General features: G+C 41.2%; 1 protein-coding gene across 1 annotated transcript in view; it reads left to right on the top strand.

The window, feature by feature from the left end:
* Positions 1-13758, top strand: part of LOC141789453 (adenylate cyclase type 1-like) — a 71082-nt gene that overhangs the window by 24006 nt on the left and 33318 nt on the right. The window contains exons 5-7 of the mRNA XM_074668859.1: positions 5259-5386; positions 9174-9332; positions 12428-12569. Coding sequence (XP_074524960.1) covers positions 5259-5386; positions 9174-9332; positions 12428-12569 — 429 coding nt within the window. The remainder of the gene's footprint in view (positions 1-5258; positions 5387-9173; positions 9333-12427; positions 12570-13758) is intronic.

Here is a 13758-nt window from a genome sequence, read left to right as displayed (position 1 = left end):
TGCATGTCTTCCATCGTTGCTTTTTGTTTACTGTGTCGCGTTTTTCTTCTTCGTTGGATTTATTAGCGGGTTAAACAGTGTCGCCCTGCTACGGCGTCATGCTTTTGTTTAACAGCTGCGGCTTTCTGCATCCAGCTTACACGCCGCCTACCACGAAAGGGCACAGTTTGCTGTGGAAACGCAAACAGGATCAGGCTTAACTGTACCAAACCGTGCCAAACCGTACTGAACCGAACCAGACTGCTTGGTGGAAATGTGGCTTTAGGCTCCAGTGTCCACCATCAGTACAAAATTAGTCACAGAAATCGTTTTCAGCAGAGAAAAAACACAGATCTCTCTTCTCTCTACTTTACTTCGTCAGCCAGCGTGGTGTTGTCATAGAGACCAAACGTGCCATAAATCGGGCATATGTGCTGTTTCCATCCACTTCTGTGGTTGCAGAAATCGGGTATCAAATATAAACAACAAACCATCTGTTATGATACATTTTACTAAAGTATGGAGTATAAGGGATGTATTGATGTATAGCAAAAGTTTTGCGCAAAAAATGACACAACAGCATGTAAAAATGTAAATATATGCTCACACACCTTTTGTTTTTGTCTTTTAACTCCACTGTTTGATTCTTTCACTCTCCCAGAAGCTCCTCAGGGACCAGGATGTAAATTAGCATCTGCTCCAAAGACTACAGTAGTTTCATTCGATGGCTGTTTATTTATCTTTACAGTAAAATAAGAATAGAAAGTCATGGTCAACGTGCTCAGCCTGCTCAGCCTCATGTACGTGAGCGGGGATGAAAAGATGTTACAGAAATGATTTTACAAAAAATGACTCAGGGCAGGACCTGGAGGCAGGACCAGAGGGGACGGCAGGCTTGATAAAACAATGCACAGAGTTCTCACTGATAGCAGAGTACGGTCAGGTTTTCAAAGAACTGCCCGGGGATGACAATAAATCCACACCAAACGTCACAGCTACTAAAAAAAGCCATGAAATGATGAGTCATACCTTGCCCTCAGCTTCACCTCTAACACACGTTGGCTGCCCTCGTATTAAATTTGGAAGTCTCTTGTTGCTGTCTGACTTTTAATTGCTCCTTTGTGGTTTGAGCGTTTTGATTTTTCAGCGGTTGTCACACACTGAAGATGTCATTCTGGTTTTGTTTTGCAGACAATGAATGAAAGATACAGGATTGTGTCAGTAAAGTGAGTAACTGCTTGTTCAAATACGTCTTTTCAGATACTTCAGGAGCCGACTGATTCACTCCAGCTCAAACTCTTCCTCCTCCAGCCAAAAAATCCTTTCAGACAGTTTACTCCTGCTCTCTACACACACACATAAACACTTACTGTACACACACTCTCATAGAAATGCATGCTAAAGTCACATGATCAGCAGGATTATCCCTGTTGAGTTCATTCTGCATCTCAGCAATCAGTCACGGCTTAACACAAGCCGAGAGAAAGAGACAAGAGGGGGAAAAGAGCAGGATTCAAGGTGATGTGTGGCTTCCTATCGCTGCTGCCGCGCTCAGACAGACGCTCTATGGAAATCTCGTGACGAGGACGTATCATGTGCATGTGTTTGAGGCTGTGTGTGAAGCTGCAGCTGCATCCTAATTGAGATTTATACCCTGTCATGTTGGCAAAAGGAGGAAATTCACTTTCGAAGCGGCTCTGTCACAGCTGCTGAGCCTGTCTGACTGCTGTGTGCTGCTCAGCACGTGGATTCTGCAGAGGCTCAGGATGAATTTAACCGCAGCAGACATGCATTCAGCTTCAGCTCGGGAGATATTAATCAAACCTCCTTGTTCCATCGTCACAGACTGATGACATCAAAGCTCACCTGTCCCTCAGGTGTGTCTGATCCCAGATGATCAGTGGTCAGTTTTCTGCAGAGTTACGTGCTGCGTTAACATAAAAAAACTCTGCTTCTGACCAAGGAACATGTTCTCCATTAGGGGGCGATACAGGGGAAATATGTCAGGATGTTTTTATGGCAGCATCAGGATCTGGATTTATTTCATAACTTTAACCGAGCCTTATGTCCTTTATTATTATTATCATTATTTTTTTAATTTTTACATTTTTCATCATGATAATCCATTCATTTAGAGACGTCAGCTGGGAAAGTTGTTGTTTCTGCTGAATGTACAGAGTTTCAGGTTTAAATAAGTAGCCTATGCACAGTCCAAATGTAATAAAGTGAGATGTTATTAGATAGCAGGGCTGGGATGACACGCTTTTCTCCCAATTTCTTTTATGATTATTGGGGTGTTGATTCAATTCAAATTGTGATTCTTCAATATTTCTGATTTTTAGTTTGCTTTATTAACTCCAGAACACTTAAATTAATTAATTAATTAAATTCAATTGATTAGGACAGTGCACGTTAATCAACAATTTCGTAATACGTGTCATTGTAAATATGCCGGAATTAGCACAATAGCTAAATTTCATCCATTGTCCTAAGGCAGGTGATCAAGCAGAAAAAAAAACAAATTCAAATAACACTTTCCACGAGACAGTAAACAAAAACAAGCAGTTTTCGATCGACACAATTTGTAAACAACGAATAACTCACAATCTATAACAATTTAATGGTGGGGGAGCAAGTCCATTAGATACCTTAAAAATGAGACAAACATCAGAGTATATTTGGTAAGAGTCAAAATTTAAAATATCATACTTATTAATGGTATTACAATAATGGAAATAAAATGGTTTCCTGTCAAGGATTTTTACTGCCTTCTTAAAGAGAGGAGATCATGTTAAAATGTTGAATGATGATGATGCCTACAGACTTTTTCAGGAGCTATATTTTCCCCCAAAATGCACATCACCTGTGAGTCAGTTTTTAAGATTTATTTAGGGGATCTGACATTGCAGCTCTTTTCCTATCCAGCTTATAAATAGAGACTAAAATAAAGGACTTAAATTTGAAAAAAAAAAATGAAATTGAAATAATTATGGCTTAAAATTATCAAACAGAAAATCATGATACTTTGATTTTTTTCTCCTTCACCTAAGAAGATAGACTTTGTTTTTTGCACGGGAACATGATTAATTCCTGTGTCATAATAAATGAAGTGTAAAGTGAAAGCTGGGCGCTGCATAAAAATGAATTTAGGCCATGGTTGGAATTATGCACTGGGTCGCCATGTCCATGTTTTTAGTGTGACCGGGACTGTTACCCCTCAAATACACCAGATCTGTCTGCAGTCCGGTTCCGTTCTGTCGCGTGTTGACTGCGTTCATCAACTCAAACCAGCTGGAGTCACAGACCGAGGAGTTCCTGCTCTTCCCACTCCTTTGATGATCCTTTCTTCATTCATGTTGGGCTGTAAAACCTCAAACCTGTTGACTCCTGATCTGGCTCTGCTCATTATGTTGTTGTAGTCAAGATAAAATTTAGAGATTAGAGTCTTTATTCTCATGAACACCAGTACAGAATATGTGAGCGCTACAAAATTGGTGCACAGATCTCCTTGTTCTGTAAAAAAAATCTGATCAATAATAAAATAGAAACATAAATAACTAAACAATGCTGTTTAAAGACTGTTAACGGACACTTTACTGAAAAACAAGACTCTTTGCTAATAAGAAGCACATCCATTTTAGACAATTACTGCACATATTTCTTGTTTATTGCACCCGAGCTGTGGTTGAACAACACACGATTGTGTCAAGTGCTTGAGTTTAACTCTTCCTGTCTCACTCAGTCTTCACTAGAGTAAATTGACCGATCATAGCTCCGGCATCCAGCCAAAACATTATGTTTGCATATTAGCAGCAACATGCCAGACCGCAGCAGAGTGGATTTAGTGTAAGTTCACCATAAAATGAACATAGACTCCTCGGTGCCGTCTGTTTCTGAAACAGGTTTTTGAAGCAAATCGGCTATCGCGGCCATATTGGAAGTGGGGCGGGCTTTGAGTCTCCACACTAACAGCTATAGGGCGCCCATGAGCTGAGCTGTGCCTCTGATTGCCTCTGACTCTAAACTGCTGGGTTAGAACAAAATTCAGCCCCGTGTGTGCTGATAGTGAAATTAACGATTTAGACAGGAGATATTTTTTGAACCAGGCTGTAAATATGTTAATTTCTGCTGTGAAAACAGCTTTTTTGGCTTGGTGTGAATGTAACTTGCGGTACTTTTGGATCCAGCCTCAAGTGGACACTCAAGAAACTGCAGCTTCTAAAACTTCAGCATTGTCTCATATTTTTAGACCAGAGGCTGCCTCTTAAAGTTGACACATTGACTCGTATAGAAAGCTTTCTCTGTGCCGTGATGGAGCGAAGACAGACTGGACATGCATCTGGTGTTTTTCAGCCATTACAAGGTTCCCAGAACTGCAGTCCAGGAACTGTTGCATGTGGATCTGCAGGCTCAGGGTTTTGGCCTTGACCCACTTTATGACAGCTTAAAATTTAAAAGCTCTGATGGCGACAAAAATCTGTCAAACCAAAGCAAAGATGCTGATTTTTCCCCCAATCAGCTTCTTCTAAGATCTCGTGCAGATACCACGTTATCTTTCCATGTGGCTTTTTTATCATCTGATAATTCCTCCCTCATTTATGTCCACACACACACACACACACACACACACACACACACACACGGACTCCATTCCTTTTCTTAGTGGAAGCTGGGATAATTCTCCTATCCTCCCACGCTTGAATCTTTCTGCTCTCGTGAGCAGAAAACCAGAGCACCCCGTCTCCTCCTCTCCTCCTCTTACCCTGCAGTTGTCATGAGCCCTCTATAAATGTGAGTGTGTGTTCGTGCATGTGTGTGTTTGTTACGCAGAGGCTGCCTGCAGGGCTAAGCTTCGGATGAGTTTTGGATGACTGTGAGTGACACAGAGCAAATCGGGAAAAGTGTGTGTGCAGCTGAGCCGAGGTACCTGCACAGTCTGTTAGCACGCGACCAAACATGCTGCTGCTCCTGCTTTGCTGCAGGTATACTGTGTGTGTGAGTGTGTGTGTGTGTGAGTGTGTTTCATGTGTGTCACTGTGCTGGAGTGTGTGCTCTATGACAAATAGCTGATCTGTCTGGGAATGTGTGGGTGGGATTCTACTTCAAGAGCACGTCGGAGCAATTAGGGCCGGCCTCCACGACAAACACACACATGGCTGCACGGGAACACACAGAGTAACATCGTCCGAGTCACAAACCACAGAAGCAGAAACTATGAGCTCCTCATGTGGCTCTCCCCAAACCCTCACCTCTCTCCTCGTCTGTGTGTGTGTTTTCAGGAGAATCACTGCAGGCGGATCAAGATCCTCGGGGACTGTTACTACTGTGTGTCCGGACTGACCCAGCCCAAAGCAGACCACGCCCACTGCTGTGTGGAGATGGGACTGGATATGATCGACACTATAGCGTAAGATACACACACACAGTCACACTGACACACACATCACTGGTCACTTCTTTAGATACACCTGGATTGTCACACACAGCCATCTGGAGTGTTTACAGAGAATGATCCCAAAAACAAACAAACAGCAGCAGAAGACCACACCAGGGGCCTGTACTACCAAGCTGGATTAAGTCATCCAGGATAACTCTGCGACAACTTGCTGAACTTCACCGGATCTCCGTCATCCAGATCTGCTGTACTACGAAGCTCGTTATCAACCACAATGGAGAAGAGAGCAGCCTACTTTACGGCGGAGGAGCAGCAAATAATCCCGCAAAAAATACAAGGAGTACCGCAGTATTATCCAGGCCGGAGGGATTGCTGCAAAAAAATTCACAGACTCTGTGAATGCGTAAATTTCCAAAATGCTGATATTAATAGACTCATCATGTGACGACACAGGCAGTCAGGGCCTTATTCATTCATGTTGTCAGTCAGTGTGTGTGTGATCGGCATCATATCCGACCTCATAATTAGAAAGAGTCCACTTTCCTACAAATCCCAAGGGAAACGCTCATTATAGGCAGTTTGTTTTGCAGATGCAATAGCTGTGGGGAAAAAAGGACGTGGAAGCAAATAAAAAATAAATATAAAAACATCCTTCAAAGTGGTCAGTATGAACGATTCCATTTGCACACATTTCTGTCAGTTATGATGATCAGTAAGATATTGTTTGTTCACAGCCCATAAGAAAAAAAGTTGGGCCAAAAAGACAGGGGGCGGCGGAGGACTTCACTCCGGCTGAGCAAATTGGTGATCGAGCGGTCTTTCATGCCCGCCTGAGAGAACCAATTGGTCAGCAGGCGGTCTGTCACACCCTGTGAGCTCTTATCCTGGAACTTAACCTGCTCCGGACCAGGTTTGGCGTTCAGTATCAGTTACCGGGGCAACGTGTCTGGATAAAAAGAGATCCACATTCGTAGTACGGAAAACCCGAAACGTATCCCGGAAGTTATCTCTCCAAGAGCTAATCCAGCTTCGTAGTACAAGGCCCAGGTGACCCTCACGTCAGATAAAAAACAGGAGACTAAGGCTACAATTCACACAGGCACACTAAAACTGGACAATAGAAGATTGGAAAAATGTCTCCTGGTCTGATGAGTCTGGATTTCTGCTCCACATTCAGGTGGTCAGCTCAAGATTTGGAGTCAGCAACATGAAAGCATGGATCCATCCTGACTTGGACCCCGATAACATGATAAAATTTCACCCCAAAACACAAAAACACAGTAAAAAAAAAAACTCTGCATTTACACTGAAACACTGAAGGGACTGGAAACACTGTAGTAAGCATGTCAGGCCTGTAGTTGGCGCTATAACTTTCTTGTTCAGAAGCAGCTTTTGGTAGATCATCTAGGGTGCGTCTCAAAGCTCCAAAGTTCCATCCTTCCTTCCTCCACTTGCGTCGTTCACTTGCGTCTTAGTCCCTCCCACCAGAGATGATGAAGAGAGGAGAGAGGATGGAGGAGATTTGTTTTTAGAGCAATGGGACGTCCTCTCCTCCGGAGTGTCACATGAAGCGACATGTTTCAGTGATGACGGCATCAGCTGATCACCTCTGGATCATCTGTCAGTCAGCTCCAACAGCTGTTTGTGTGTCTGGGCATGTCCTCTGTAACAACTCTGATCAAACAGAAACAGTAACAGAGATTTGTCTGTTTCTTTAACCAGTTAAACACACACGTTACCATGAAGAAAACCTGCTCTCTGTTTATTCTGTGTGCTCTTTAGAAGCTCGCAGATCACTTTTCCGGTAAAATGCGTACTTGTGAGATTATTTATGAATTATTTAGCCTTTATCTTGAGCGCATCTGATCATAAACTCTAAAACTTGTTGATATAACCTAGACTATTGTGTTTCAGGAAGATATTATTTATCAGTCAGTTTTCTGTATTAATCCTCTGTTATATTGATTTGATGATGGTTGTGTTCAGTATTTTGTGCTTTAAACTCACAACAAAAACTTTATTACCTGACTTATCATCAGTTTCTGAACGATCCTCGGTGCCTGTTTTCAGCTGGTCTTTTCTCTCATTAAACTCTGTCGTGTTTTTGTGAAGTTTCATGTAAAGTCTGAGCCGCTGCAGCGTCCAATCAGAGAGTGATATTCCATATGGGGGCGTGTCGTTCAGTGAAAAGACTTCCACAAAGCTGGCTCTCGTGTCTCCTCGATCATAGCTCCTCGGATCAGTCTCCTCCATCCTCTCTCTTCTCTCCTCTGAGCACAACTATCGCTTTGGGACAGTCTTCAAAATGGGGACTAAGAAAGTACTTCCAGTGCCGCGGAGGAGGCACAAAATTAACGCATTGGGACGCACCCCTGGTGTATTGGTGAATGCTAAGAGCAGAAGTGGGGCAACAGATGCTCATTTTGTTGAAATACAGTGTGACATCAAACCCCCCTTTTAACCTTTAATAACTAATGAAAAATGAACTTTTCAGAAAAAGAGGACGTGAATAAAAATCACCACATCAATTGGACGTGAGAAACATTTCTACCAGGTGTTTTTATTTTTGAAGTTTGACCACAGCCCATCTGGAATGACTGGGGAGACTGAGTTTTTGACCTATACTGCAGCCAGCCACCAGGGGGAGCAGATTTTGTGGTGACCTCTTTTTGAGCCCAGCAAGATGACATCCATTTTTTTTACAGTCTATGGTTTTGGCACTCAAGAGGGCACTTTAGGGTGCGTTTTGGTCCCAAGAGTGCACTTCAGCCCATGTTTTTAACAATTGGGCCACAGGCAGATGACCCCCCACTCTAATTAATTAAGTGTCCACTGAACATGGGTGAGCTGACCAACAGACATATTTCCTGTAAACTATAAAGTGTCTTGTTTTCAGTGAAATATATTTGACAGCAGAGTGAAACTTGGTAGAAAGATGGTCTAAAAGTTTTTGCAGCTCTAAAAAGTTTATGAGCAGGACGTGTCATCATGTGACCTAATATAAATGGTAGTATCCTCCTTTATCCAAGGCCTTTAATCCTTTTTTTTTATTGGTCAAATAGCTTTTAAGCAAGTATGCTGATTGTGTATTATTGGCTGAGTTTGGAGAGGATTTGGGGGAGGTATAAACTGAGCAGTCATGAGTCATTTGACAGATTGTCTCTGCATCACAGCTTCCTCTCACATCGTCAAAGATCTGTCTACTCACTAAACACGACCAATCGCATCGAATCGTTCACACACTGATTCTCTAAACTCGCTGAGATTCAGTTTGTAACCAGCTTGAAATAAGGAGGCACTTGGCGGCACACATGACCCTGACTCCACCTCGAACAGCGTGTTCACACACTCCCTCACACACACGAGCGCAGAGCCTCTACCTCGTTCTGTCATGTCGACACGGGCCTGTCATGTTCCCTTTCCCCACGCTCCGTCTGAGTGGATGGATGCTGCTGTAGGAGTCCTTTATCTCAGGGGACAGGTGCAGCCATACACACTCATCCCTCATGTCTGTGTGAGTGTGTGTGTGTGTGTGTGTGAGACATTCCTCCTTCAGTCTGACATGCAGACCACATTTTCTTTTCCACCACCCTGTAAACACACACACACACAAACATTGTGTGAAGTGGATGACCTTTAGCTGTGACGATGAGCGTTGTGTGGTGATTTAGACTTCTGCTGTATCTTCTGTGCAGCTCAGCTCCAGGAAGTGACAGCGGTCTGCACGCTCACCTGTGTGCAGGAAAACATCGCAGAATTTCGTGTTTTGAAAATGCATTGCACCCTTCTCCCCCTGCAGGTCGGTGGTGGAGGCGACGGAGGTGGATCTGAACATGCGTGTGGGTCTGCACACAGGACGGGTGCTGTGTGGCGTGTTGGGCCTCAGGAAATGGCAGTACGACGTCTGGTCAAACGATGTCACGCTGGCAAATGTGATGGAAGCCGGAGGGCTGCCTGGGTCAGTGCTGACTGTTACACCCACTGAAGCTGGACTCTGAGTACAAACATCACATCCTTACTCTGACACACAGTAACCCAGCAACACGAGCAGAGAACAGCCGTGTTATGAGCACATGCAAATCAGAGCGCTAACTATTTATATATTTCTTCATGTTCTGCGAAAACACCAGGCTGATTTATCATACATGCAGATTTCTTTTATGGTATAAAGACCCACAGCAAAGAGAAACATCTGACAGATGCAAATTTCTAATCAGTGAAATTTTTCTAACGGAGAAGTCATTATTTTCTTCTACATCAAGGGTCTGCAACCTGCGGCTCTGGAGCCTCAAAAGAAATAACTTTAAACAAACACAAGCTAACGGCTAAAACAGGCTGAAGGCTCAAACTGTTTGTGCTAATGTTAACTCCAACCCACAGTCAGCAGTTATTCTGCAGTGGTCTGTTCAAACTTGAGAGTCTATCAATAACAAACACACACCTTGTGAAGAGTTATGTCTTCATGACAGTGTGCACGTGACTCTGAGCCATAAGGTGGCGCTGCAGTCCAATCCAAATAGTAAGTCCATTTCATGTGGCTGAAATTCAGTCTGTAGTAGTCAGTATGCAAAAACTTGCAAAATCTGCAGTATACTAAAAATCCCTGGATGTCCTACCGATCCAGGAAAATTTCTCAGTATGCAACGGACCAGTCTACCTGGCATACTGTTTCCCACAATGCACAGCGCTAACACTGTTTGTCAAATCAGGTGGCAGGTTTCGGTGAATTACCACCATCTACTGGAATGAGTCAGCATTACAACTACAATACAACAACACTAACGTTAGACAAACTGTGAGATTGAAGCAAAGTGATGCAAAGAAACACCAGTAAATCTCATCACTTCCTGTCGTAAAAGAGGTGTTTACGTCTAAAAACTCATTGAAGCCCATATAAACCTTTTTTTTTAATCCAAATGTGGAGTATATGAAAGTGGTTTTCCCATCAGCTGTAAAATTAAAAAGTCAGTCCCTTTCAGATTTTTTTAAACATATGATATAACTTTTGGTGTAAGATAAAAGTCAAATGTGACGTTTCTGCTGTGATATGATTAACAAAATAACTTAAATGTCGTGCTCTACCCATAGTTTGTTTTTTACTTTTTTAGTAAAGTTAAAACAAAAAAAACAAAAAAAAAAAACATCAGCTGTAGCTCCGCCTTCTGAAACTGAAAACTAGAGTAGTATACTACAAAACAGACCCAACAGAACAGTCATACTACATACTACATTCACACGTTGTATGTAAAAGGTGGTATGGAAAACAGCCTTTGTTTGTAATGCACTCTTTCAAACCTGAATGACAAGCTGCCCTGCAAGAAGAAATCAAGAAGCAGACATAAAAAAAGTTATAAGATTTCAAAACAACCACATTGAAAAAATGGAAAGTAAATAGTTAACATTAAAAAAAAAAGATCTGCTTTAACAGAAAAAAAATATTACAACAGAAGGACTAAGGACCTCAGAAAGCTCATCTGAGACCCATCAGCAGCCTTACATCCTATACCTTTCCCTGTTGGGCAGTTAAAATAATCTACAGCTTTTCTGCATATTGGTCACACATGACCCAACACATCAAGATTATTGCCGTTAATACAAACTTAATAGATTCTATTATGTCTGGAACAAGAAACCAAATGAAGTCACTGAGAATAGAGATGGTTTAGAAGAAACAAAACTTATGCTAATACTAAACCATGTTAGTTATAGCAGAGAAGTACAGGTTGTAAATCTTGTTTGTTTGACTTTATTTCATTCTGTCAAGAAAAACAAAACATTTAATACAAAAATTATAAATCACAAGTATGAATGAAATGGGGCAGACAGAAGAAAGGTTGTTATAATATCTTCCCCTTATTTTACAAAATATTAATTATAAAACACATAATACAAATTTTTTAAAAAAAGAGCTTCAGGACAACATGCCTTATAACTCTTCATTTTTCGTCCCCCCCCCCCAAAAAAAATAAAATAAATAAATAATAAAAATAAAAATAAATACAAATAATAATAAAATAAATAAATGAATATTAAAATAAAATAAAAATAAAAAAGGAATAAATACATAAATAAATAAATAAATAGAAATAATAAAAGAAGACACTCAAAAAAAAAAAAAAGTTCTATAAAAGATCTCTTGGTCAACTTCCCTTATTTCCACAAAACAAAATGCAGGATTTAGATCAACACGTATATACAAAAGAGGATAAGGGTCAATGAAAAAAAAATACTCCAATTTTTGTTTTTGTTTTAAATATTTTTTCTGAGAAAAAAACTCAGATTTCTGACATTTTTCTTAGAAAAACCAGTACTTAAAAATTTGGATTGATTTCTTTTCCTTATTTTATTTTCCAGTGGCCCCAATCCTCTTCCATACTTAGCCTCATATTTTCTTAGCATACTTGTCTTCATACTGTTGTTAACTTTGATTTTGCTCCTTTGATGTCTTTGTGCATTTAATTCCATAAAGTTTTCCCTTTTGTTCCTTTGGCTTGGTTCTTAATCTTATTTTTTTAAATATTTCAAATACTTTAAAATTATAACAACTGTCTTTTTTTTTTCAAAACATCTGTTGAGGACTACAAATATTATGGCAGAGCTGTGAGCTGTAAACTGGTGTGAAGACTCAGTAAAAAACAACATTCTGCCTTTTGAAAAGAGTAAATTAATATCTTTAGATAAATAATGGCTGTTTTCTTGAATAAAAAAGGAGCGTACTGGAAATTTTAAATTAGGACCCCTCACATTAAATTAATATCACTTTATTATGGAAAACTCGTACACAGAGCGGAGCTTATTTGCATTTAAAAAGTGGTGAAATGAGGTCACATCACTGGCTCAATTTGGTCTTGTTTCAAGTGAAGTAATAAGATTTTGGGGCTGGTTAGCAGATTAAATGAATCGTCAGGACGGAAATTCTTCTGCTGCATTTTGAGCAGGCTGGGGCTCCATAAGGCTGATAAAAATAATGAGGAGGATAATGACGGGAGACCTTATAGTGCCACTCTTTCATCGCTCACCGCCTCGCGTCCTCTGTTCTGCTTCTGCCCCCAGCAAGGTGCACATCACACGGACCACCCTGGAGTGTTTGAACGGGGACTATGAGGTGGAGCCGGGCTTCGGCCACGAGAGACACGCCTTCCTTCAGAAGCACCACATAGAGACGTATTTCATCGTGCCGTCGCACCGCCGCAAAGTACGACACAGTCTGTTTCTCTCTGTTTTTCTCCTGCAGGAAAATAACTTGAGAAGTGACACATCTCTCTGTGTTACAGTAGTTAATCCTCTGCTGCAGAGGGAGGGGCAGGAAGGGAGGCCGTGTTAAGCTGGAATACACATGGTTAGGATCGTCCTCTCACAGCAACGCTCCATGTGAAGCAGAGCAGAGTCTTCTCATGGCATTTTAAATCCACTCGTGTACTGTGTTTGTGAGCAAACACAAGCGTAAAAACACAAACAGCAGATTTTCTAATGCTGTAACAGTTTGAAGGGATAGAAAAATCCCGGTTGGAACTTTGATTTTCAAGGATTAGATAAATCTGGCTGCAGGATGAAGCCCTGACTCATTCCAGAGGGTGGTACTTTGAGGGCTGGTTTTGTTTCAGGGTGCCATCCTTTTCTTTGACTACTCCACGAAAATTCCTGATGATGAAGCAAAGAGTTCAAACTTTGATTTTTAAGTCCAGAGCTCCATCTTCCCATCTATAGAGATGTTTCATGGCCCAGTCAAACCTCTTGTTCGCTACAAAAAACTGAAATCTTATCATGTGTTTTAGTCTTGTATTAAGTAGAAGTTGTCTTGTTATACTCAATATGAGCCTCATTCAACTGTTAAGTCCAGAAACATGTCTTATTTCTAGTTATTTAAAGATAAAAATAAGGTCTAAACTTCTTGTAACAAGTAAAAAAAATCTGCCAGCTGGACCACTTTTACTTTTTTTTGTGTAGGTGCCCAAATGCCACAGTTTGTGTGTCATTCAGCTTCTCCCATTCGTTCTAATGGAGGGGGTTGAAAGGGCTTCTTTGGGCTTCACTGGCTTTGAGGGCTCATCACTTCAAAACCGTTTCAGAAACAACAAATTCCCAAATCAGTTTTGTAAAACAGGGTTCATTCTGTCATCTGAGCAAATTTCAAGCTGATACCAACTATGGTGTGGGAGAAGATAATTTTTGAAAAAGGGGCAAAAATGTGGGAAAATTTGATAAAAACACCTGATAAGATTTCAGTTTTTTGCAGTTCGTCCTCTGTCTTGGTGACGGATGTCTTTCTTTCTGCAGTCTGACCTGCCAAAGCTGCTTTTCAAAGTCTTTTCTTAACAATAACTGAAACTGAGACTGTGACACTACCACCTCTTTGAAGCTGTGAAGCTTGAAGACTCTCAGAA

The sequence above is a fragment of the Halichoeres trimaculatus genome, unplaced genomic scaffold (assembly GCF_033239565.1).
Source record: "Halichoeres trimaculatus isolate MK-OKI-2021-1 unplaced genomic scaffold, fHalTri1.1 fHalTri1_scaffold_4, whole genome shotgun sequence".
NCBI lineage: Eukaryota > Metazoa > Chordata > Actinopteri > Labriformes > Labridae > Halichoeres > Halichoeres trimaculatus.
Note: the sequence above shows the minus strand (reverse complement) of the source record. Positions and strands in the feature narration are given on the sequence as shown.